A 22119-nucleotide genomic window follows, 5' to 3' on the forward strand; every position below is an offset into this window, starting at 1 on the left:
AACAATAACTAGCTATATAATATGTTAGTATAGTCGACTATACTAACAATAATAATATTCTATTTCTACTTTCTACTTTCTACTTTAACTTATTTAAATAAGAAAAATAAACAATGAATTATAAAAGTAATTATAAATCAATTTTTAGTTAATTAATTGAACTAATAAAAATGATTGTGTTTGCTGTGTTGTGTTGATTTCAAAATAATAATAACAATAACAATAACAATAACAATAAAATAAATAATAAAGATCGATTGGTGTTTTTTTTTTACTATTTTATTGCAAACTTTGAATGATTTGTTGGTTTTTATTTGTAAAAACAAGTACTTGTTTGTATGATGTAATAGAAAACTTTATGTTTATTTTTTGATCTGTTTGAACATTAAATCTGCAAGGTATTGAAAAAAAAAACACAAAAATGGTTTTTCAAGTAATTTTTCTTATCAAAAATATCACACGATTTTTCAATTTTTTTGAAAACTCTGAATATCTTTTATTACTGGTAGTAATAATATGAAACTTAAGTGAATATTTATTGTTATTCAACTTAAAGTTGGTCGGTATATGGCTACGATGCTTGAGTGTAGCAGTACAAGTAGTTATTAAAAGAATATAATGTTTGGTATTAGCAGCACCCACTCAACACTACTTTTCCTTTACAATTGCACTCGTATGGACTCAACGTATGAAATAATAAATTATTTTATTAAACATAAATACAGCATCAATGAATGAACAACTTTAAATAAAACTATGTTTTAACGAATGAAGTGATTGAAAATACTCACTACAGTTTTTTTACATCATTATAATCACATATCAAATACAAATCAAAATAAGTAATAAACAAATTTTTTTTTTTTTTAATAGTAATAATTTATATTTGGTTTGGAGCAAACCAATCCTTTATATATATTGTATTTTAAATAATGTAATATTGCAATGTTGTTTTTTGATTGTTTGTTTTTTAAAAATTTTTAAGAGTTTGCAACTTCATGGACATCCTTGTGGTGGTGTCTTGAGAATGGGAAATGGAAATGATGATGATGTTGTTGATTTGGTGGAGATGGTGTTTTCTCATGTTTATTCTCGTGTTGGTGTTGGTGTGAGTCTTTAGGTGAGTCTTTTGGTGAACCAAAGATCTTTGTAATGGAATGTCTTCTGAAATGGCTGAAAATCGATGATCTACGGTGTTCTTTGACGCCTGGCGATGCCATCTTTCTCTCTTCGTTGGGTGGGGAGTGCGATGGCGATGACTTGCCTGAACTGTTACTCAGGTTCGAGTCGAGACGATGCAGCTCTGTTGGATGCGACGATACACGTGGAATCATCTTGTCTTTGAGTTCCAGATCCGAGTTGGACTTTAAGATACCGGCTGGACGATCTTCGGAGCGATGGTTGCTGCCATACTCAGCACCTGCACTACGCACCAAGTTGACATCGCGATTCTCTATAAAGTAGTCCGGTGAACTCGAACGAGAATTCACTGGACTGTTCGATGCAGACGATGGTTGTGAATATGGGCCATGACTCTTTCGGAAACGGTCTTCGCATGGCGTCAAACCGGAGAGCAAATGCTCCACTACGTATTCGGACTTCTTGGCGTTTCTGAATGCCTTGTGGTCGAGCAGTTTGGCGGCAGACGGTCTCTTTGCGGGATCCTTCTGCAGACAACGATCAACCATGTCCTTGTAGTACTGTGAAATAATACCCTTGTCGACTTCTGCCTGAAGCGAGGGTGGTGAATTAAAGAGGAGTGACATGAACACCTTGTTGGGTGGCAGTTCACAATTGGGTGGCTTTCCACGGATCAACTCGATAGCGGTGATTCCGAACGACCAGATGTCGACCGACTGGTTGTAGCCTTTCTCGGTGATGATTTCAGGTGCCATCCAACACGGTGTACCAACTACTGTCTTTCTATAGTTGTAGTTGTTCTTCTCAAGAATAGCAGTGACACCAAAATCTGCTACTTCAATTTGACCTTCATTGCCAATGAGAATATTGTCAGACTTGAAGTCACGATGAATTCTCTGATGGGCATGAAGCGACTCCAGTCCCTTCAACGATGCCTTCAAAACTGACACTGCCAGAATCTCTGGTAAACCATTTGGGAATTTATCTTTAATAATATCTGCCAGTGATCCTCCACCCAAGTAGTCCATTACCAACCAAAGCGATGAATCAACCAAAAACGATGTGTGATATTGAACTAGATTTGGATGATTATTTTCATTCATCACTGCAACTTCTCTCTATTTAAATTGAATAAATAAAAAATTAATATTAATAAATAATCAATGATAATCAATAATAATTAAAATACTTACTAATACATCATCTATACATTCGGGTGATGACTTTTCCAAATCAACTATTTTAATAGCAACATTACATTTTAGTGTATTGCAGATTGCTTTCCATACAGTACCCTCAGTACCCTCACCAATGGCCTCTAAAAGAGTGTAGTCTTCTGGACGTGCTGGAAACTCTTTTCCAACATGGGCATTGTCCAGTCTTTCCAACTCTTGAATAATGGATTTTCTTCTTAATCCAGTAATATAATTTGCTGGAAGTGATTTAACTTGTGACTATTTTTTTGTTTTCTTAAATTTTTATTTTATTTTTTTTCAATGTTAGTTTTAAAAGATAATAGATAGATAGATAATCTGAAAGTAAAAAAACTACTTACTTTTTGTTTTTTAAGATAAATTTATGAAATGTTTTAAATATATAATGTTTAAAGTATAATATTGATTATTATCATATCAAACTTTTAGATAAATAAATCAAAATATATATAAAAATACTTTAAGTCGATATTTTAATGATTAATATATAAAAATATTAATATTATAATACTGATAATGATGTGAAACTATATAAATATATAAAAATCTATTATGATATAAATTATTTAATGATTGATGTTACTGCTGCTGCTTTTTATCATTTCTTCCGAATTCGGTTATATTCAAGAGAAACAATAAAACTAAAAATTATAATAAACCTTCAACCTAATTTTAAAAATTGAATGATTAATACTAAAATATAAATATAAAGATCAAATAAGAATAAAATTAAATCAAATGGAAAAAAAAAAAAAAGAAGATAAAGATAAAAAATTTGTAGATTGTAAAACTAAATATTATTTGTATATAAAAATAAATTATATTATGTATTTGTTTTTTTAAAGACTGAATTTCAAGATTAAAAAGTTTTTTAAACAAATGACTATTTTACTAAAAATATATTACTGATGTTGTTTTGTCTATAAAAAATTATATTTTATTGCTATGTCTAATAATATTTATTTATTATTTTGATAAATTATAAAAAAATTATAAAAAAATATAAAGATAGGAATTTGTGGAATTGAAAAAAAATACCTGTTCAAAAAAGGATTTTATATAAATATAGGAATCAATGTTGATTGTGATTCGTATGGTGGTTTTGTTGTTGTTTGTTTGGTTGGTTGATGATTCTTTTTCTTGGTTTTTTGATTCCCAACACAAATGGTGAATTTAATTGTTGAATTGTTGAATTCTTGTCCAACTATTGCAACGTTATGTCGGTCAACAAAGAAGAACACAAGACTGATTCAATTAATAATTATTATTATTATTAAAATTGGCAATTAAGAAACAAATATATTTGTATATTTATTTAATTTTTAAAAAAAGTGGATGGATGGATTCTTGTGGAATTTAAAAATAACAATTTGAATTTGAATTGTTTTTAAAAGTTTTGTTAATTTGATATTGTTGCTTAATATAGAATAGAAGATAGATGTTGTTGTTTTGTGGTTAATTAATTCATAAAAAAACAACAACAACACAAACAGAATTATGAAAATTTTCAAAAAATATGTTTGTTTGAACACCAAACCAGGTTAGTGGTTAACAATTCAAAAAAAAACAAAAAAAAAACCCAAAAACCAAAAAAAAAAAGTCTAAATTTCTAATTCTTTTCTCGCCGACATAAATGATGTTGTTGTGTAAAACCATTATCAAATATATTTAAAAGTCTTCATCTTATAAACTCACACATAATATTTAATGATTTAAGTTATTACTATTATTATTATATTAAATTAACAGCTAATTAATGATTATGATTAATCTTCAATTGTATAAATACCAATGATACCTTTATAGATAGTCAAATAAAAGCAGTTTGTTTATTTGTTCTCTAGATTGAATTTAAATTATGATTATTATATAAATAAATATAATGAATGATAACAACAAAAAAAAGAAAATATAAAATAAAACTAAATTTAGTTTGAACGACTTTACTATATTATTATTGTTATTGTTATTATTATTTAAAATTTAAAAAAAAAAACTATTAAAAAAAAAAAATAATAATTATTTAAATAGGAATAATAAGTCAAGTTATAGATTATTTGTTCCTGTCTCCACATTTGAGATATAATAAAAAAATATAATATTATGATACTTTACTTTATAGTCTATGATAAATTAATAAGAACAACAACTACAAGTTGTATATATGTTCTATTTTTAATTTAGCAGGTGTGTGGTAGTTGTACTGTTGCTACACTGTTGGACAATGTTTTGTTTGTTGCTGCTACTGTCTCAATATACACTGGTACTGATATATTGTTAATAGAACTTCTAAGATTAGTACTGGGATTGGTTTTATTATTAATATCTTGTAGAAAGAATACTAGTGTTGTTATATATGATGATATTTCAATTTCTGATCTTTAAAAACTATCACTTGTATCAAAAATGCAACGATGATGATAATATGAGACAATGGTTGATGTTAGTGTTGTTGGTTATGTCGTGTGTTGTTTATATCTATCTATCTAGTTGGTGTGTCAATATAAAAATAATACTACTAAACGAATAGCTATAATAAAAAAAGTTGAATATTGAATGAATAAAAACAAATAAATAATTAACAGATAAAATAATTATGTGAGGGGTGTAACAAATGAAATGGAAATTATAATGCGTTGCAGAAGTTGAAATAGTGTCAATCGTGTTTTTGGTGTTTGGTTGTTGTTGTTTTATCAATAATGACTTACTTAATTTTATTAATAATATTTTTGTTGTTATTAATATTTACCACAAAATCCCAAACCCAACAAATTAACTAGCCAAGACAAACAAAGAGTCAAAAATGCTTACAATCTTTTTTATTGTATTTATAATGATGAAGAAAAAAAAAACAAAAACAAAAAAGAATAAAATTCTATTCTTAACAAATCAACATCATCATCAAATCGAACAAAACTCTCACATTATTTAAACAACCATCAACTTTAACAATTAATATGAGAGTGGGTCAATTTTTATTTGACAGGTCTGGGTGATGGACGTATTCACATTGCTTCCAGATAACACTAGCGGAGCCGTCACAGTGCAGGAGTGTAGAGCAAATAATCGCGCACTACCTCTATTTGGTGTTTTCATATGGCATTCATCATTTCGTGATTAATGATGAATCATCTAAATTAACGATCAATCTAGAGTGGGTGAGGGGGCCAAAGATGAAACTAAAAGAATATTGACACCACACATTTAAAAAGTAAACAATTGTGATTTTTTTATTTTTTTGATTTTTTTTCTATTTTTTTTTCTTAAAAACATATGAAAGTATGAAATTGTTAACCACACTACTACCGAGTTGGACGAAAAAACAAAAAAAATATATTTGATCAGTTTTTTGTTTTTTCAAAAAAAAAGTGTTATGCAGTTTTCAGTTGAGAATACTGTGCTTTGTTGATACTATGCGATTCCTTTTTGATTGGAAAAGGAGATTATGTTGCATAAAAAGTGTAGAATTCTCTTTTTTATTTAAAGTTACCAGCTTATTTTTGGAACAGAGTCATTGTAGATTGTTTTTTAAACAGGATAGCTCCGATCGGTGCCGTTGCAATTGTTCACATTAGTTTCAAAACACCGAAATTTTGTCTCTGGTATTTAAGGACTGGATCTATCTACAAAGTATATTTCAAAGATCTTATCGATCCATTTGCCAAACTGCCGAATCCAAATTTGGTTCTATCTGTCGGTCATTCAAAAAAATTCAATTAATTAATATTTGATTTAAATATTTAAAAATTAATTTATTTTTTATTATAATCAACCAGAATAATTAGTTGGGAACAAAAAATTAAAAAAAATAGAAATAAATCAAATATTTTTAATATAATTGATTTCTGTAAATTCGACTAATAAAAAGTAATTTCTAATTTCAATACATGATACAAAAGGGATGGCAAACAATAACTGTGAATGAACATGATTGTTCCAGAAAGAATTTGGTTGATTTTAAACACCTCCGATGAATTACTTTTGTTGTTGATCAACTTATTTATCAACTTTCAAAAAAAATTCCAGACTTTTATACTTTCATACCAATATTTTTTAATTTTAGCTTTGGTAATTAAATAGGAATATTAAATTTTATTAATTTTGAATAGATTATAAAAAATTTTAAAAAGTATCACAATATTTTTTTTTATATACTCTTTTATTTTTATATATTGTATTGGTTAAGAAAAACAAAAATATTTTGTCTTACGAAACCAATAACAAATAAATTAATTAAATTTTCAAATTTTAAAGGTGGTAAAACTTAGAATTTAAAAAAAAAAAAAAAAAATTTTCATAGTTCTTTTAAAGACCATTCTATTGATAAATATAATAAAGAAATAATTTTTTACAAAAAAGTGTAAAAATATAGAGATTTATCAAAAAATTCAAAAACCTGGAGCAAAATTTATTTATTTTGAATGGATTATAAAAATATATGAAGCTTTCTTAAATATTAAGAGTAAAAAAAAAATAATAAGCTGTTTCAACAAAGAAAAATATATCAATTTTTCATATATATAAGAAGATTAATTTTTTTTAAATAAATAAAAAAATATTCCAATAGAAGAAAATATTTTCTTTGTTTTACACAAAAATAAAGTTTTATCAAAAAATTACTAAAATCCAACTCTCTACAAATTATGTTTTTAATGTTAGTTTACTATTGACACTTTGAGTATTTAGTTGAAGAATCCACTTTGAATTTATTAATTCGCTTTTCAAGTGTTGTGGATATCCCTCTTGTAATGTTTAACTACAAACCTTACACTAATTTACGTCAATAGAAATTGAAGAATTGTTTCTTAGACGGCATTATCTCATATTGTGCCAACAAACAGTTTCTTTTATTTAAAATTGGGTAAAAATTGATATGAGACTTCAAAAAAATTAATGAGACCGAGAATCTTTTTTTCATTATTATTTAAAGTTATGAACAACACTTTAATAAAATTTATTTCAATAAACTGATCACTCATCAAGAATAGTATATTTAATAAAAGAAAAATTAGACAGGTTATATGATTGCTTTTATATAACAACTATTCTTAAGATTTAAAGAAAGCTAAATTTGAGTTTATTAAACAAACAAGTTTAGAAGCTCTTCAAGAAACCCTTCTTTTGGGCGATACGGTTGAGGGCAGCATCGGATTGGGCGTTGTTACGGATGAAACCGCAGAAGGCAACTGAGGTTTGCTTTCCGTTGTAGATACCGTCTGGGTTGACGTGACCAATGTTGATTTGGACTGAAGCGTGATCCTTAGCAGTGATCAAACGGTTGGTGGCAGAGCTATTTAAAATTAAGTATAAAAACAACAATATTCAATTAGTTTATCTTTCATTATCTAATTTTTTTTTTTTTTCGTATTTTATAAATAAAATAAAACAAAAACAAAGCTAGCTAGCTAACACAACACAAATTGTCTGAATTATACGAGTAATCTGTTATTGATTATTGATTGAATCTTAATAGTAAGCTGTCATTTATCATCTATTTTAGGTTCTATTATTGTTTTATCTTTTTTTGTTTATAAATTATTGTTGATCTATAATTAATTATTCTCGAGTATCTATGTACTAAAATTGCTTAGATGCTGAATGAAAGGACCATAATCTTTTCACTAACTCTCTTTGTTGTTCGTAATTTTCAAATTCTAATCTGTCATCTTATTTTAACCTATATGTTGACAACAATTTTCTTTTTCTATAAAAACCAAGTAATTTTTGTACTGTTTTTACTATTTTTCTAACCAACCAACTAACTATTCTATTCTATTTGATTATCTGTTGTGTTCTACTAATCTATTTTTATTCTAAATTTTGTGTGTAGCGACATATTATAAATAAAAAAAAAAAATAGAAATATATAAAAAATAAAAAAACTAAATAAATAGAGATAGATAGATAAAGTAGAGAGTAGATCAATTATACATACCACTTTCTTGGGGTGTACAATTCGATGTTTTTCTTGTCTTCGTTTTGCATTCTGTTAAATCTTTATGTCTCTGTGAGAGGATCAAGTGTTCTACAGGGAGTGGGAAAAAAAGGAAAGCTCAAAAGTCTAATTTTTTTTCGTTATCACAGTGGCTAAAACTTTTTTATTTTTTTATTATTATTTTTTTTTATTTTTAATTTTTGAAAAACAAAAAATTCAAAAAAACAACATTTTCGAAAACATCAAACAATGAAAACAAAAGCATCAATAAATAGAGCCCGGGCAGAAATTTTACAACACACCAAATCACATTTTGATCAATGAATAAATCTTTATAAAGTTGACTAAAAAACTATTTGCAATTCAATGTTTGATTAATTTAATATTAACAGGTGGTAAATTTTTATTAAAATATTAATATACCTCCATTTTCTTTCAAAGAAAAGGATAGTGTGAGTAATTACTTAGGTTGATGTGATGTTATGGTTGAAATTCCATTTGGAACTTTTTAAAGATTGCCATAAACTTGGCAATGAATGCTTCCAAGTGAAATATTGGTTTTGTTCCTATTTGTATTCTATGTTCCTATTTATTTGTTTGTTTGTTTGTTATTTGATGCAATTTGTATGATGATGATTAGTTAGTAAAAGAACTGGGTCAATATAAAGTTGAACTTCTAGGTTATTTTTAACATACATAAAAAGCAGCCCAATGTATAATATCATATTTAATGGTTGTATCGATCCTCTCTAGTAATGCAAATGTAAGATTCTTCATGATGATATCCGGTGGGATGCAATGACCGATGAGTTCGTAGAGTTTACCACGAATCACTTGTAGACGTGCAGGACTCTGCTCTGTGATCATGTCGTTGGCGACGTTGAAGATGGCGCTCTCCCAGTCGAGTAGCGGAAGTTCGTTCGTTTGGAAGGGATACTCTTTGGTCTTCTTTGATTCGAGTAGTAGAAGAGCATATCTCAGATTACCGTTGGATCTCTCAGCAAAGTGACCGGCAACCTCGGCAGACAAATCGAAACGCTCCTTCTTTGCAACGTTTTGCAACACCTTGACAATCTCTTCTTTGGTTGGTGCCGGTACACGAATACCCATACATCTCGATCTAATTGGATCGATTACCTTTGAAGTGCTATCGCAACATAGAATCAAACGACAAAAGTTGGCATACTTCTCCATTGTTCTTCTGAGTGCATGTTGTGCATCCTTTGACAACTTGTCAACTTCATTCAATATTACAACTAATAGTTATTATTGTATAATGATTATAGTGATAGAGTATATTAGTTTAGTTTTGTTTGTTTAATGTTGATTTTTAAGGACTGCTTACTTTTAAAATTACCAAAAGATTGTGAATCGATTGGTGGTGACTGTGCAATGTCTTTGATGATACTCTGAATGACAAGACGGTCGTATGAGCCTGCTTCGCCAGGGTTGATCTCTATGTGATAGGGTGAACTAACTGTTGTAACCTGTATACTCTTGCTAGACGATGGGTGTTTGAATGTTTTGTTTTCAATCTTTACTTTTAGACAGTTGGCACCGTAAATCTCTTTCAAAGTAGCCATCACTCTTGTCTTCTTACCAGCACCCGAAGGTCCATATACGAGCAAATGTGGAAAATCACCACCTAATATCTAAAAATATATATAAATCATCATTAGAATGGTACTAAACTAAATTTAGTTCGTTGACCAACTTTATAAAACCTACCATATTCTTTAGATTCTCTGATATATCTTTATGATAATCCATTTGATCCAACGATGTTGGTTTATATTTATCTATCCACAACATATTTATATCTATATACTATACTAAACTAAAATAATTATATTAAATTAAAAAATATAACAAATATCGAGATGAATTAAAAAATAATATGAACAAATTTAAAAATTTTAAATTGCCCGCTTAAATCTCATTTTTTTTTACTAAGAAAAATTTAAACTCTTAATATTATTAAAATACGAATAATAATAATGAAGTTTAGATACTAAAAAGAAACGAACGAAATGATGATATATTTAAATAAAAACAATTTATTGATATTTATTTTTTAAAAATGAATAATTACTTTAGTAATCGAGTAAAAAAAATAAAGGGATAAATTTCTCCCCAAAGTGTATGTATAAATAGATAAAGGTGGTGAGAAGTATGTTTGAACTTCTTTTGATTCCTATATATATAAATGTATATTATTTTTTTAAAAAATTGATTGTAAAAATCAAGGTTTGATCAGTTGGGTTGATTAGTTTGTTGGTTGGTGGTTTTGAATTGTTTTGTTGTTCGTTGTCAATCTATTCTTGATCGTCAACAGTGGCAACTGGGAAAAATATGATTTCTCTGGGTAATCTCTTGCGATCCTCACCAGAGGATTTCTTTTCAATCAGACTAAAACTGGTACGGACAATCGATGCGTTCTTAAGCTCCAATTGAATCCATTTGAAGTTTTGGTGTGACGATTGTTCCGATTGGGTGATATCGTCGGGGGTGTTTGTGTTGCAGAATACTGAGATTGGTGGTCTTTTACATAAAAGAAGACTTAGAATAGTCTTTAGTGTAAGAGAATGTGAAACTACCAAAATATGAAATTCCTTGGGTGGTGTATTTGATTTTGATAAACTGGAACTGCTATTGTTATTATTGGTGTTGCTGGTGATGTTGATGTTGTTGAAAGCAAAGTTGATGTTGGTGGTATCTGTTTCACCGTTTTGATGTTCATTCGAAGAAATGGAAGATGCTGAAGAGGTAGATGAAGAAAGAGAGGATTGAGATGATGTGGAAGAGGTAGAGAGTGAAGAGTGTGTCGAGGATGGAGAAGAGATTGAATTTTGGTTATCAAGATCCAAAGATTGATTTGTAATTGATGCTATTGGTTGTTCTAAATCTGCATTGGCAGAGATTGCGAATTGTGGTTGTTGAAGTTGGTTGATATTGACATTATTGTCTTCTCTTCCAATTGTTAAATATTTCTGGGGAACCTGTTTCAAAATGAATTGAAAGGCTTCTTTTGCGCGTTTAATGAGTTTGTGTTTGGATTCGAGTTTTAATTCCTTCTGTGGAAGGTGTTTGAGAATGTTGGCAGAGGACAGCTTGTTGCTGGACGATGTCTGCATGGTGAGAGAATCTACCGATGTCACTGAGGAAATGGCAGGAGATGTTGGTGTAATGATAGAGTTGATGTTTGATTTCTGTGAGAGAATGTTCTGGAGTTGGATCATTTTCTTTGCCTCTGGGAGCTCTTCCCAGTTGACAAATTGTCGAAGATCTACACCCTCCAACTTGCCAAGATAACGCTCACGAAGTAACGGTGTTGTGATGATGGAATTGACTGCTGGCGCTGCTTTGCCACCATTGAATTGGTCGACAATGATCGAAGCTGTCTCATAGGCACGGTCTAAATCCGATGAAATCACCAAATCGATGTGCGAATGATCCTGACGTAGTCGTTCACCAGCCAAAACCGCTTGTTGTCTGCCTTTGGCATTGAGAGGGATATTTAAATGACCTTGCAATATACCGTTCTTATTGAAATCTGTTTCTCCATGTCTAATTGTATTTGTATTATTATGAATTGAACCAACCAAGCAAGCAATCATATAAATGTGAATGAATGAAAATAAAGAAAAAAAAAAAGAGAGGAATGTTAAATCAAACATGTTTTAATAGGAGCAATACATACACTTATTCATTAGTTTAAATGCGCTATAATTAATTATCTTTTTTCAAAAGCTATGAGCCACCTTTTTTTTTTTAATATTTGTTTTTTTTATATGACTTGTTCAAATTAATTTTGTGTAGTTTACATCTCAAACAAATAAACAAACACAATATAATTGGATTTAATTTAGAGAGTCGTCCTTTTTTTTTTTAAAGAAAAGCCGCAGACGCACCATTATGCATTTGTAAAATGCCATTACGATCATTTTTAATGTAATTAAAGATAGATAGGTTGTAGGGGTGAAACATATTTTCAATAACAAGATAATAATTAAGGGAATTTAAATGAATAGTAAGTACGCCATTCTTGTACATCAATTAAAACTTACCTAACAAATGTTATTAGAACCATAATTTACATATTATTTGCTACACTAATAATAACAAAATAAAGTTTTTCTTTTACTAATTACTCGTACGATTATTGCTGTTATTGTACTGTTACTATTATTCTTTTTTTTTTTCTGTTTGTTGCTACTGAAACTAAATATTTATTATTGTTATTTATATTTATATTAGATATGTTGTTTTTTTTTTGTTTTTACTTTAAATATTATTATTATTCTATTGTATATTTTGGGTTTTTAGATTTATAAAAGAAAAAAAAAAAAAAAAGGAAAGATAGAAAGATAGAAAGAATTTAAAGAAAGTAGGTATTAATAATGAATGCACTTCATGGTTATCCAGATATATAAATAGAAATTGTAGAAGTATGATCATTTATAAATTTTTATTGTATTTTTTAAAAAAATAAACAATTATCATTAAAATTGGGTTTGGTTGTTGTTTGTTTGGTTGTTATTGTTAAGTTTGAAACAAAAAAAAAAAAAAAAAAAAAAAGATTAGTTGATTCAATAAACTATCTATTATCACTCGTAAAAGCAGTAATAAAATAATTGTAGAATCTTAATAAAGACAAATGATCATATAAAATAGTAGATTGTACTATATAGTTTTAATATTTACCTTTTAGTTTTGTGTTTATATGTTTATGTTTTTTTATGAACTGTTCAATTAATATTGATATACTCGGTTATTATTATTATTATTATATTACTATTAGATGTTACTGTTACTTTTCTATAATTTAAATAAATAAATAAATAATATAAATATAAATATTTCTGAATCTAAATGTATATGTTTATATATTGATTATATTTAATGAGTAATGTTGATTCTTTCTTTCTTTTTCTATTAAATTGTAGATATAAATAATAATATAGTTATTATTATATTATTACTTGTTTTGTTTGTTGATTTGTTTGTAAATGAAATTTAATTGGATAGACGATGGATAATTATTATTTTGAATGGTGTGTTTTTTGATGCAATATGTTGTTTTATTGTTGTTGTTGTTGTTGTCGTTGTGTTGTGTTTATTTATGTAAATGTAATGTTTGTTTGTTTGTTTGTGTGGGTGTGCAAGCTATTGTTTGTGAAAAAACAATATAATAAAAAAGAAGGAAAAGAACGGTGTTCGATAAACAAAATTAAATAAATAGTTTGGTTTTTTTGTTTATTTTTTTTGTTTTGTGTTGTTTGTTGATTTATGTTTTTTATTTATCTATTGTTATTTATTTGTTTGTTTGTAAGTGTGGAAAAATGAAAAATGATTCTTGTTATTTTTTGACTTTGATGTTTTTTTTTTAAATGAGGGGGAGGGAATTTCATTTGCAAATAGTTTTTCTAGTTAAAAAAACAATTTTTTTGGAGGGAGTCATACCAGCGCCATACACCAGCCCATTTCAAAAATATAAAATCATCATTACGTGACGAATTTCTCAAAATACAATGAGATTCAAAAACTCTAAAAAATCAGCACTGAACTTTTTTTTTTTAAGTGTGGTCTTCCTTTGCAACACTTTTCTCAGATGTTTTGAGATTTTGGAAGTTTTTTGATTTTTCGATTTTAATTGGCCAGGTAGTGGTTTGGAACACATAGATTTTAGAACTTTCATGTATGAATTTGACAAAAATAACACCCAACATACTTTTTTTAATGGAAATAAGAAATAAGAATTAGTAAAAGCAAAAAAGAAGTTTTTTTTTGGTTTGACCAAATAAAATATAATAAATAATTAAGTATTGAAATCTAAATTAATAAAATAGAAATTTGAAATTTATCTATTATTATCTGATTGTATTATTATATAAATATCTTTAATTGTTATTTTTTTTATTTTTTTTTAAATACATGTGAATTTGTGTTTTGTGTGTGAAAGTTTTGAGATTGATTGCTTGATTGATTGATTGATCTAATGGCCGATTGATTGATTTGATTGATTCAATTACTTAGTTATCTTTTAAGATTTCACGTGATGTAATTAAACGCATTACGGCATCGGAACCTTCAAGAATACGATGTACACGAGTGTCACGAAGATATCTCTCTATTGGGTAGTCTTTGAGGTATCCGTATCCACCGTGTAGCTGGAGTGCCTCGTCACAGATCTCAAAGCAGGTGTCACAGGTGAAGAGTTTCGCCATGGCAATGTAGACGGCGGCTTGTTGGTCTTTGGCATCCAACATCTTGGCAGAGTTACGGAGCATGGTACGCGCTGCGTACAACTTGGTGGCCATGTCGGCCAGCTTGAATTGGATCGACTGGAAGTTGGCAAGTGGCTGTCCGAATTGCTTACGCACCTTGAGGTGGTCACGCGCCGCTACTAAACTGGCTTGTGCGCCACCAAGCGAGCAAGCACCGATATTCAAACGACCGCCATTCAGTGCATTCATTGCGATATTGAAACCTTGACCTTCCTTTCCGATCAGGTTGGCGACTGGCACACGACAGTCCTCCATGATGACGGCACGAGTCGGCTGAGTGTTCCATCCGAGTTTCTCCTCTTTCTTACCGAACGACAGTCCCGGAGTGTCTTTCTCGATCAACAAACAACTGATTCCCTTGGCACCTTTCTCGCCGGTACGCACCATCACAAGGTAGACATCACTCTCGCCACCGCCACTAATGAATGCCTTGGATCCATTCAACACGAAATGATCGCCATCTCTAACGGCTTTAGTGGAGAGTGATGCTGCATCCGATCCACTTCCTGGTTCCGTCAGACAATACGATGATAGCGATTCCATCTTGGTCAGAGATGGAAGATATTTATGTCTTTGTTCATTTGTTCCATAGATATCAATTAATCCTGCACACATACTAATTTAATCAATCAGTTAATAATTTGATTAGTTTCCTTCTCTTTCAACTCTAAAAAAAGTAAATTATATTACTTACTTGTGAATACTGATATAGGCAGTGGTAGATACATCTGCAGATGAGAGTGCTTCAAAGATGATGGTTGCATCCTCACGTGAAAGACCTGAACCACCAACCTCTGGGTCAACGTAGATACCACCGAAACCGAGTTCAGCAGCTTCTCTCATGACCTCCTTTGGGAAGAACTCTTCTTGATCCCATTTTGGTGCGAAAGGTAGCATCTTTTCATTTGCAAAGTTCAATGCCATCGTTTGGAATTCTTTTTGTTCATCTGTCAATCCAACTGATGCTATATGTATGTATAATGTATTTGTTTATAAATATATGTTAGCTATAAATACTACTATTCTTTTAAAAGAAATAAACTATGTATTATTGTATTTTACAAAAAAAAACATACGATCTGGTACTATATTTAAGAAGTTACGCTTAGTGACTACATTACGGTTGACCGAACCAAACAGAGAGGTAGTCAATGATTGAGTGAATCTCTTATTCAACAATGATCTTCCTAGCATCATTTCTTTCTAATTCTTATATATGATAGTAGTATTACTATTAATATTAAAAATAGAAAACAAAAAGTAAATTAAATGAAAATAATCATTGTTTTTTTTTTGATAAAAAAACGATATCACATTAAATTGTTGTCAGATTTTTTGTTTGGGAAATTTCACTACTTTTTTTAAAATAAATCTAACAGATCAGATAGAGATATCCAACACAATACACAACTTTTTTTTTTATCGCAATTTTATATTAAAAATATTATATATTTAGAAAAAAAAAAACTATTTTTTATAATATTTATTTGTTTTAAAAATTTACATTATTGAACAGTAATAACTACTCCTCGTGGCTATAGTTACACCGATGGTATCTGTTTCTGTTGTGGTGGTAGTTGTTGTTGTTGTTGTAACAGATGGTTGTGAATTATTTTGTTTATCGTCGTTAGCATCAATGTTTTCTTGTGGTGGAACGTCGCTTGGCATTGGCACGAATGATGGTGATGTTGTTGGTGTCTTGACAGAGAGGATCTCTTTCTTGTTGAACCAGAATTTACCGATCCACTCGATTGTCGATGCAAGATCGACATTGTTGGCAACCTCCTCCAACATTGGGATGTATTTTGGTTGGTCGAGATCGATCACCTTGGGTAACAATGGGTCGACACGATGGTATTGTGATCCCAAGAGTTGTGCGCACTGGTAGTCGGATATCTCCACACCCGAGTCCAACAACATATCGACCAGTGTTGGTGCCCACTGAGCCAATCCCCACTCTCCTTTGCCGTACTGCTCTGGCGAGACAAATTTACCATCACGTCCTGTCGATAGCGATAGCACTACAATGTTCTTGAGTGGCACACCAGAGGAGATGGCACTGGTGATAGCACAGAGCGATGGATTATTGGCGTAGACACCACCGTCTACGAATCCCTGATAGATGGGGAAGTAGGTTGGTGCAGCGCTAGTTCTGAGAGCGACATCGACTGCTGTGTGATTGTTGGTTTTCGAGTGGTGAAGATTGTGGAAGAATCTTGGTGCCCAGCGTCTGTGTGTTGGATCCTTGATTTGTGGTGGAATGATCTCAAAGTCCTCCTCGATGAATGAATTGTGAAGGTGACCTTCGATGATCGGAGTTGGTGGTTGCTCTTCGTCACCCGGCACGTTGGTGGAGTGATTGTCGAGCTGGAAGCTTGGAATCAAGACCTTCTTTGGAAGATCTTTGAGTCGCACGTCACCGAGCTCGTCGGTCAACACCTGCTTCAACTTTAAATTGGTGTATGCCGGTGCAATTGCAGCATCCAACGAGGTAATCTCATGAATCCATGATTTGTAAAAGATTTCTGGTGCAATCTTCTTAAAGAATGCTTGGGTTTCATCGTTTGATTTTCCGGCTGCCAACACCAAGGCCAGAATACCACCTGCTGAGGCACCAGTTATCAGATCAACATGATCCAAAAACGTTGGGAATACCTTTATAATTCTTGATAATATTACTGATTCAATAATTGATCTAACACCTCCACCATCAAGAGATAGAATACAATAGGTTCCTAAAAAAAATAAATGATAAATTAAAATATTATTATTATTTGGTTTTTTTTTTATAAATTAATATTTATGTTTAGAAATTCTTTCTTAATATTTACCTTTTTTCTTTGTCATTTAGTGAAAATTATTTACTTTTGAAAAATATAGAATATAAAATTATAATATAATTGGTGAAGAAATAGAATAGAGTAAAATTTAATAAATATATATATTATAGAATGATGAGGATATTTTAAAGTACTGTAGTTTCTATAATAAAAGACTATTAACTATAATAGTAGTGCTAAGGAAATTTTAAATATTATGTACAAATCTAATGAAAATGGAATTGGAATTAATTTGTAAAGATTAAAGTTAGTCAAAAATGTATTATTTCACTCCAAAGGAGGTATCGCTTCTTTACTTTGTTTCAAATGAAAAGAACAATAAATAAAGTTATAAAAAAAAATAAAATGTACTGTACACTGATATTTTACAAACAAAAAATTGAATGAATATTAAATTATCGAGGTAGAGGTAATGTTATAATTGATATCTATTAAATATCTTGGGTAAGGATATTATTATGAATAATTTGATATTGAAAGATAATTAAATTGAAATTTGATTTTTAATTGTTATTGTTATTGTTGTTTGTTAATTTTTGTAACGGAATAACAGAATGAAAAGTAATTATAATTAAATATTTGATTCTTTAATTGGGATATGATATAATTTTTTTAAAAAAATTAATATGTTTATGTTTATGTGATGAAAAAAAAAAAAAAACAAATAATAAACGAAAAAGAGGGAATTTCCCTTTTACCTGGGTGGCTGTGTTATATAAGTGTAGTGCCAATGTAAGTTATACTAATTATTGTTACAAGTTTGGTTTGTGGGTGTCAATTTTTGTTGTTTTTTTTTTTAATATTTATATTAATTGACATTATTTATTTCAAAATGGATCTTGATAAATAAAGAAACAGGTATGCATACTTTTATAAAATCTTTGATGTTGTTGTTGTATTTGTTATGGTTAATTATTATTGATTAGGGTATAGTGTTGATAATAATGGTTGGAGATAACATTCGATCCTCTTTGTTTTGTTTTTTAAATATCACTCTTAGTTAATCTAAATACAATTCTACTCTATTACTATTTATTTTATTTGTTATAGTTGTTGATGTTGTTATTGTTATTATTATTATTATTATTTCCAACCAATATTTATCTATTTTTTCTGCCCCTACACACCAGCTCAATCTAACTATGAATCTTAAAAATAAATAGAATCAGGTGGAACTCTTTATATCACCATTCAATATTTTATTATTATTATTATTATTATTACTGATGATAAATATAATAATAATTATTATTATTATTATTGATGTAGTACCAAAATAAAAACTTTACTAATTTTAATTTCTTATAGTTATAAAAAAAAAAAAACAAAAAACAACAAACAAATAAGAGGAGTAAGCAAAGAAACAATTTAAAACCATGAATGTTGCTGTGTGACCAAATTTATATACACACCAACACACACTATCTGTATTTGAAATTATAAATAGGGTGTTGTCAACATAACAAAAAAAAAAAAACAAAAAAAAAAATATTAATTGGCAATATACATTCTATATTGTTTTTGGTGGTTGTTTTATTTGTATATTGATAATTTGTGTGTGTTGTTTTTTATTATATTCTAAATTGAATTATTTGTTTGCACAAAAGCGCAATCATTTGTTTGACTATAGTTGCAATAGAAGGTGGGAGTGAAGTACATAAATCTTAAAATTTACTTGTATATTTAATCGAAACAACAATAAGAAAAAAAAAAAAAAAAATCAAACAAACAAACAGATAATTATATCTATTAAAGATATTATTTTATAAAATAAAAATAAAATATATTATTGAATACCTACGGATAGAATTAGAGACTTAAAGAATTAATGATTAATTAAAATATATTATTATAGTACAATTTTATTTTTTTTTATATTATTATATATATAAATATTATTTACAGATATTATTTTAAAAATATTTACAAAGACACTCGTGTTTAGTAATAATATATAAATATATTCGAATATGGAATTAGTTTTTATAAATTTTTTAAGGATGGTAATTACCATCTTATAAACACTTTTTGGGGCGTCTAAATTAAAAAAAAAACAATTAATTAAAAAAAAACCTGCAAAAAATTTAATCAAATTTGTTTTTTTTTTTTTTTTTTTGAATTCCCAAAATTATAAGGAGTTTTATTGTATTGTTTTCATTCCCAAAAATCTTGATTGTTTCAAATAATCTCATCTTGATGCAGTGTGCTGACATAGTGATTCATTAAGCTCTACCACCAAAAGACTATTTTTTATTGTCAATTTTCAATCAAAATAATGACACACAATCTTAGATCGTTTTAAAAACCTAAATATTATATTTTTTTGACAATTATTGATTTTAATTTTTATTTCTATTACCTTTTTTTTAAAAACCAAAAATGATAATAATAATAAAATAAAAAAAATTAGGTTGTAGATTTTAAGTTAATTGTATTGAAAAAAAAACAACACCAAAGATTATCCTGTTACAATAGGATGTTCCAATTTAGTATCTTTGTTTATACTTTTATTATATATCAGTTCAAACATTCTTAAATCTCTTGTTTTTAATTACATAAAAAAATTGTTTATAATCGATTTATTAAAATTTGTTTGGTGATTGAGCTTGATAGGGGTCGACCTTGATATATTGAGTGGTCATGATTGTTTTGTGACCTAAAGGTTAGTGGTGAAGTAGTTTGGTTGTCGGTGTAGTTTGGAGGGGAAAAAAAAAAGATGTAATATCGACCTCTTTTGTGAAATATATATGATTATTTTTGTTGTTGTTATTATTTTTTTTATAGTTGTTGAATTGAGAAATGACCTTCTGAATTTCCAACTACCATGTTGTTGATTGGAACCTCTTCGCAGGTGAAATCACTGGCCAATGGCTCTGAGCTGATAATCAAACTATATAAATCGCAACCACCTTTCGACGATCCGAGAGTGCATGCTCCTTTGTCGCAAACGATCGATTTGGCACGTGACCAATAGAGTGTGTGTGCACCGTCGGCAGTTCCAGTGACATAACGGGTGGCGACCACTGCGTAACCGTCGGAAACGACCAAGTTGAGCTTGGAGTGTGTCGATGTGGTTTGGAGTGAAGCACCTTCGTCGTTGGCCGAGATGATTCCATTCTCAACCTCGTAGTCCAATATCAGTTGGTGGATCTGTGAGATCGTCTTTTGCATGACCTTTGGGAAGACGACGGCATTGTCGGTGTAGGGGAATGGCTCGTCTTCAGGCTCGAGCAAACAGTGGGTCGAGTAGACTGGACGCGACAAATGTGGTTTTGGCTTGGCACAGAAACCGATTTCCTTCTCATAGTTGGTGATGAACAGAGCAAAGATACACTCAGAGTCGGTGGTACCCTTGATCGACTCCAACGCCGATTGACTCAACATGTTGTAGAACTTCAACTTCAACTTGGGGAAGTAGGAGACGGTACCGTTATGCATCCAACTGAGATTCTTGTAGGTGAAGGGATGGCAGTTGTTGGTGGTGATCGCACCGGCACTGGCGGCACGCACATGAGACATGATACAGCCAGACTTGGTGACTCTTGCCAACTGACGCAAGTTGATATTGGACCAGGCTGGTGTGATATCCTTAAAGACCGCTGGATTCGGTGAGATCTCTGGTACGAACCAGGCAATACCGAAACCGTCGGCATTCAAATGTACACCTGGACATGTTGAGTGAAGTGATTGTTGAACCAATCCATGCGATGGTTCTGTTACAATCGATGAAATCTTGATGGGTGGTCCTAAATAATGAATGAATCTACACATATTTTTATAATTTTACAAGTTTCTATAACTATATAAAGATTGTTTATGATTGAAAAATTAGTTTATTTAATTTTTGAAATCTACTGATAAATATATATTATAAAGATTTTGAGAAATAATAAAAGATTATAATATTGAGATTATTATTTAGGTTTAATGTTTGTTTAGTTTGTTTAAAAGCGTGTTTTTATTTGTTTGTTATGTTTATTATTAAAAGAGTAAGGTTGAAAGGGAAAGAGAATGTAAGGTATGGATATCTTAGGAGAAGGGTAGGAAAAGAGAAAAAGAAAAGCGGACAATATTATTTGATAATTTGTAAAATTGATTATTTAGTTCGTTCAATTTGGAATTTACTGTTGTTGTTGGTTTGATGATTCATATTAATTTATGATATTGCTCTATATTTATATTTTATATAAATGAAGGTAGTTTGTTGAATGTTGTTTTGAATCTAGTGAGTGAGTGAGTGAGTAGGATCGTGGTTGAATGTATTGCACTGTTGTATTCATATGAATCGAAAAGGAAAAGGGGGTGGGTGTGGTGGTTACAAAGAAAAACGGGAAGTATGTATGTATCTATCAAATATTGATACAATTTGTATTTGTATGATGGTTTGAATTGAACAACAATATGATATTGTTATTATTTTGAAATTTACTTTAACAATTTTTGATTTCGATATCTAATAATCCAGTTTTGTTACTAATCTAAAATTATAATAATTTTATTATTTAAATATTTGTTTTATTATTACTATTATTTGTAATGATATATATTATATATTATTTATATATTTGTTTATTTGTAATTTTATATAAGTTTAATTCAAAATACTGATAATAGGAGTTTTGCTATTGTTTTTTTGTTTTTTTAATGAAATTGAACGAAAGTGTGAAACAAAAAAATTGTTCATTTTATATGTGATCACACCC

At 29.4% G+C, this 22119-nt stretch overlaps 7 protein-coding genes across 7 annotated transcripts; 1 reads left to right on the top strand and 6 right to left on the bottom strand.

Moving 5' to 3' along the window:
- Positions 1-980: 980 nt before the first annotated feature.
- Positions 981-4053, bottom strand: fray1 (putative protein serine/threonine kinase; the record flags this gene model as incomplete). Its single annotated transcript, XM_020579721.1, has 4 exons — positions 981-2258; positions 2334-2594; positions 3247-3274; positions 4046-4053. 4 exons carry the CDS (start codon positions 4051-4053, stop codon positions 981-983), a joined length of 1575 nt encoding a protein of 524 aa, XP_020430396.1.
- Positions 4054-4779: 726 nt separating this feature from the next.
- On the top strand, positions 4780-6430 carry PPL_08923 (uncharacterized protein; the record flags this gene model as incomplete). Its single annotated transcript, XM_020579722.1, has 4 exons — positions 4780-4824; positions 5341-5440; positions 5896-5956; positions 6418-6430. The coding sequence occupies 4 exons, from the start codon at positions 4780-4782 to the stop codon at positions 6428-6430; spliced, it is 219 nt and encodes a 72-aa protein (XP_020430397.1).
- Positions 6431-7448: 1018 nt separating this feature from the next.
- On the bottom strand, positions 7449-8339 carry rps21 (40S ribosomal protein S21; the record flags this gene model as incomplete). Its single annotated transcript, XM_020579723.1, has 2 exons — positions 7449-7644; positions 8290-8339. 2 exons carry the CDS (start codon positions 8337-8339, stop codon positions 7449-7451), a joined length of 246 nt encoding a protein of 81 aa, XP_020430398.1.
- Positions 8340-8753: 414 nt separating this feature from the next.
- rfc3 (replication factor C subunit) lies at positions 8754-10101 on the bottom strand (the record flags this gene model as incomplete). Its single annotated transcript, XM_020579724.1, has 4 exons — positions 8754-8855; positions 8986-9545; positions 9647-9941; positions 10018-10101. 4 exons carry the CDS (start codon positions 10099-10101, stop codon positions 8754-8756), a joined length of 1041 nt encoding a protein of 346 aa, XP_020430399.1.
- Positions 10102-10604: 503 nt separating this feature from the next.
- PPL_08926 (histidine phosphatase family protein) lies at positions 10605-11906 on the bottom strand (the record flags this gene model as incomplete). Its single annotated transcript, XM_020579725.1, has 2 exons — positions 10605-11288; positions 11439-11906. The coding sequence occupies 2 exons, from the start codon at positions 11904-11906 to the stop codon at positions 10605-10607; spliced, it is 1152 nt and encodes a 383-aa protein (XP_020430400.1).
- A 2415-nt stretch (positions 11907-14321) lies between these two features.
- acad8 (acyl-CoA dehydrogenase) lies at positions 14322-17423 on the bottom strand (the record flags this gene model as incomplete). The annotated part of the gene is made up of 5 exons (XM_020579726.1): positions 14322-15192; positions 15271-15541; positions 15653-15779; positions 16122-17311; positions 17408-17423. 5 exons carry the CDS (start codon positions 17421-17423, stop codon positions 14322-14324), a joined length of 2475 nt encoding a protein of 824 aa, XP_020430401.1.
- Positions 17424-18581: 1158 nt separating this feature from the next.
- Positions 18582-21187, bottom strand: PPL_08928 (class II glutamine amidotransferase; the record flags this gene model as incomplete). The annotated part of the gene is made up of 3 exons (XM_020579727.1): positions 18582-18639; positions 19428-19453; positions 20240-21187. 3 exons carry the CDS (start codon positions 21185-21187, stop codon positions 18582-18584), a joined length of 1032 nt encoding a protein of 343 aa, XP_020430402.1.
- Positions 21188-22119: the final 932 nt, after the last annotated feature.

This window comes from Heterostelium album (assembly GCF_000004825.1).
Source record: "Heterostelium album PN500 unplaced genomic scaffold PPL_scaffold9, whole genome shotgun sequence".
NCBI lineage: Eukaryota > Evosea > Eumycetozoa > Acytosteliales > Acytosteliaceae > Heterostelium > Heterostelium album.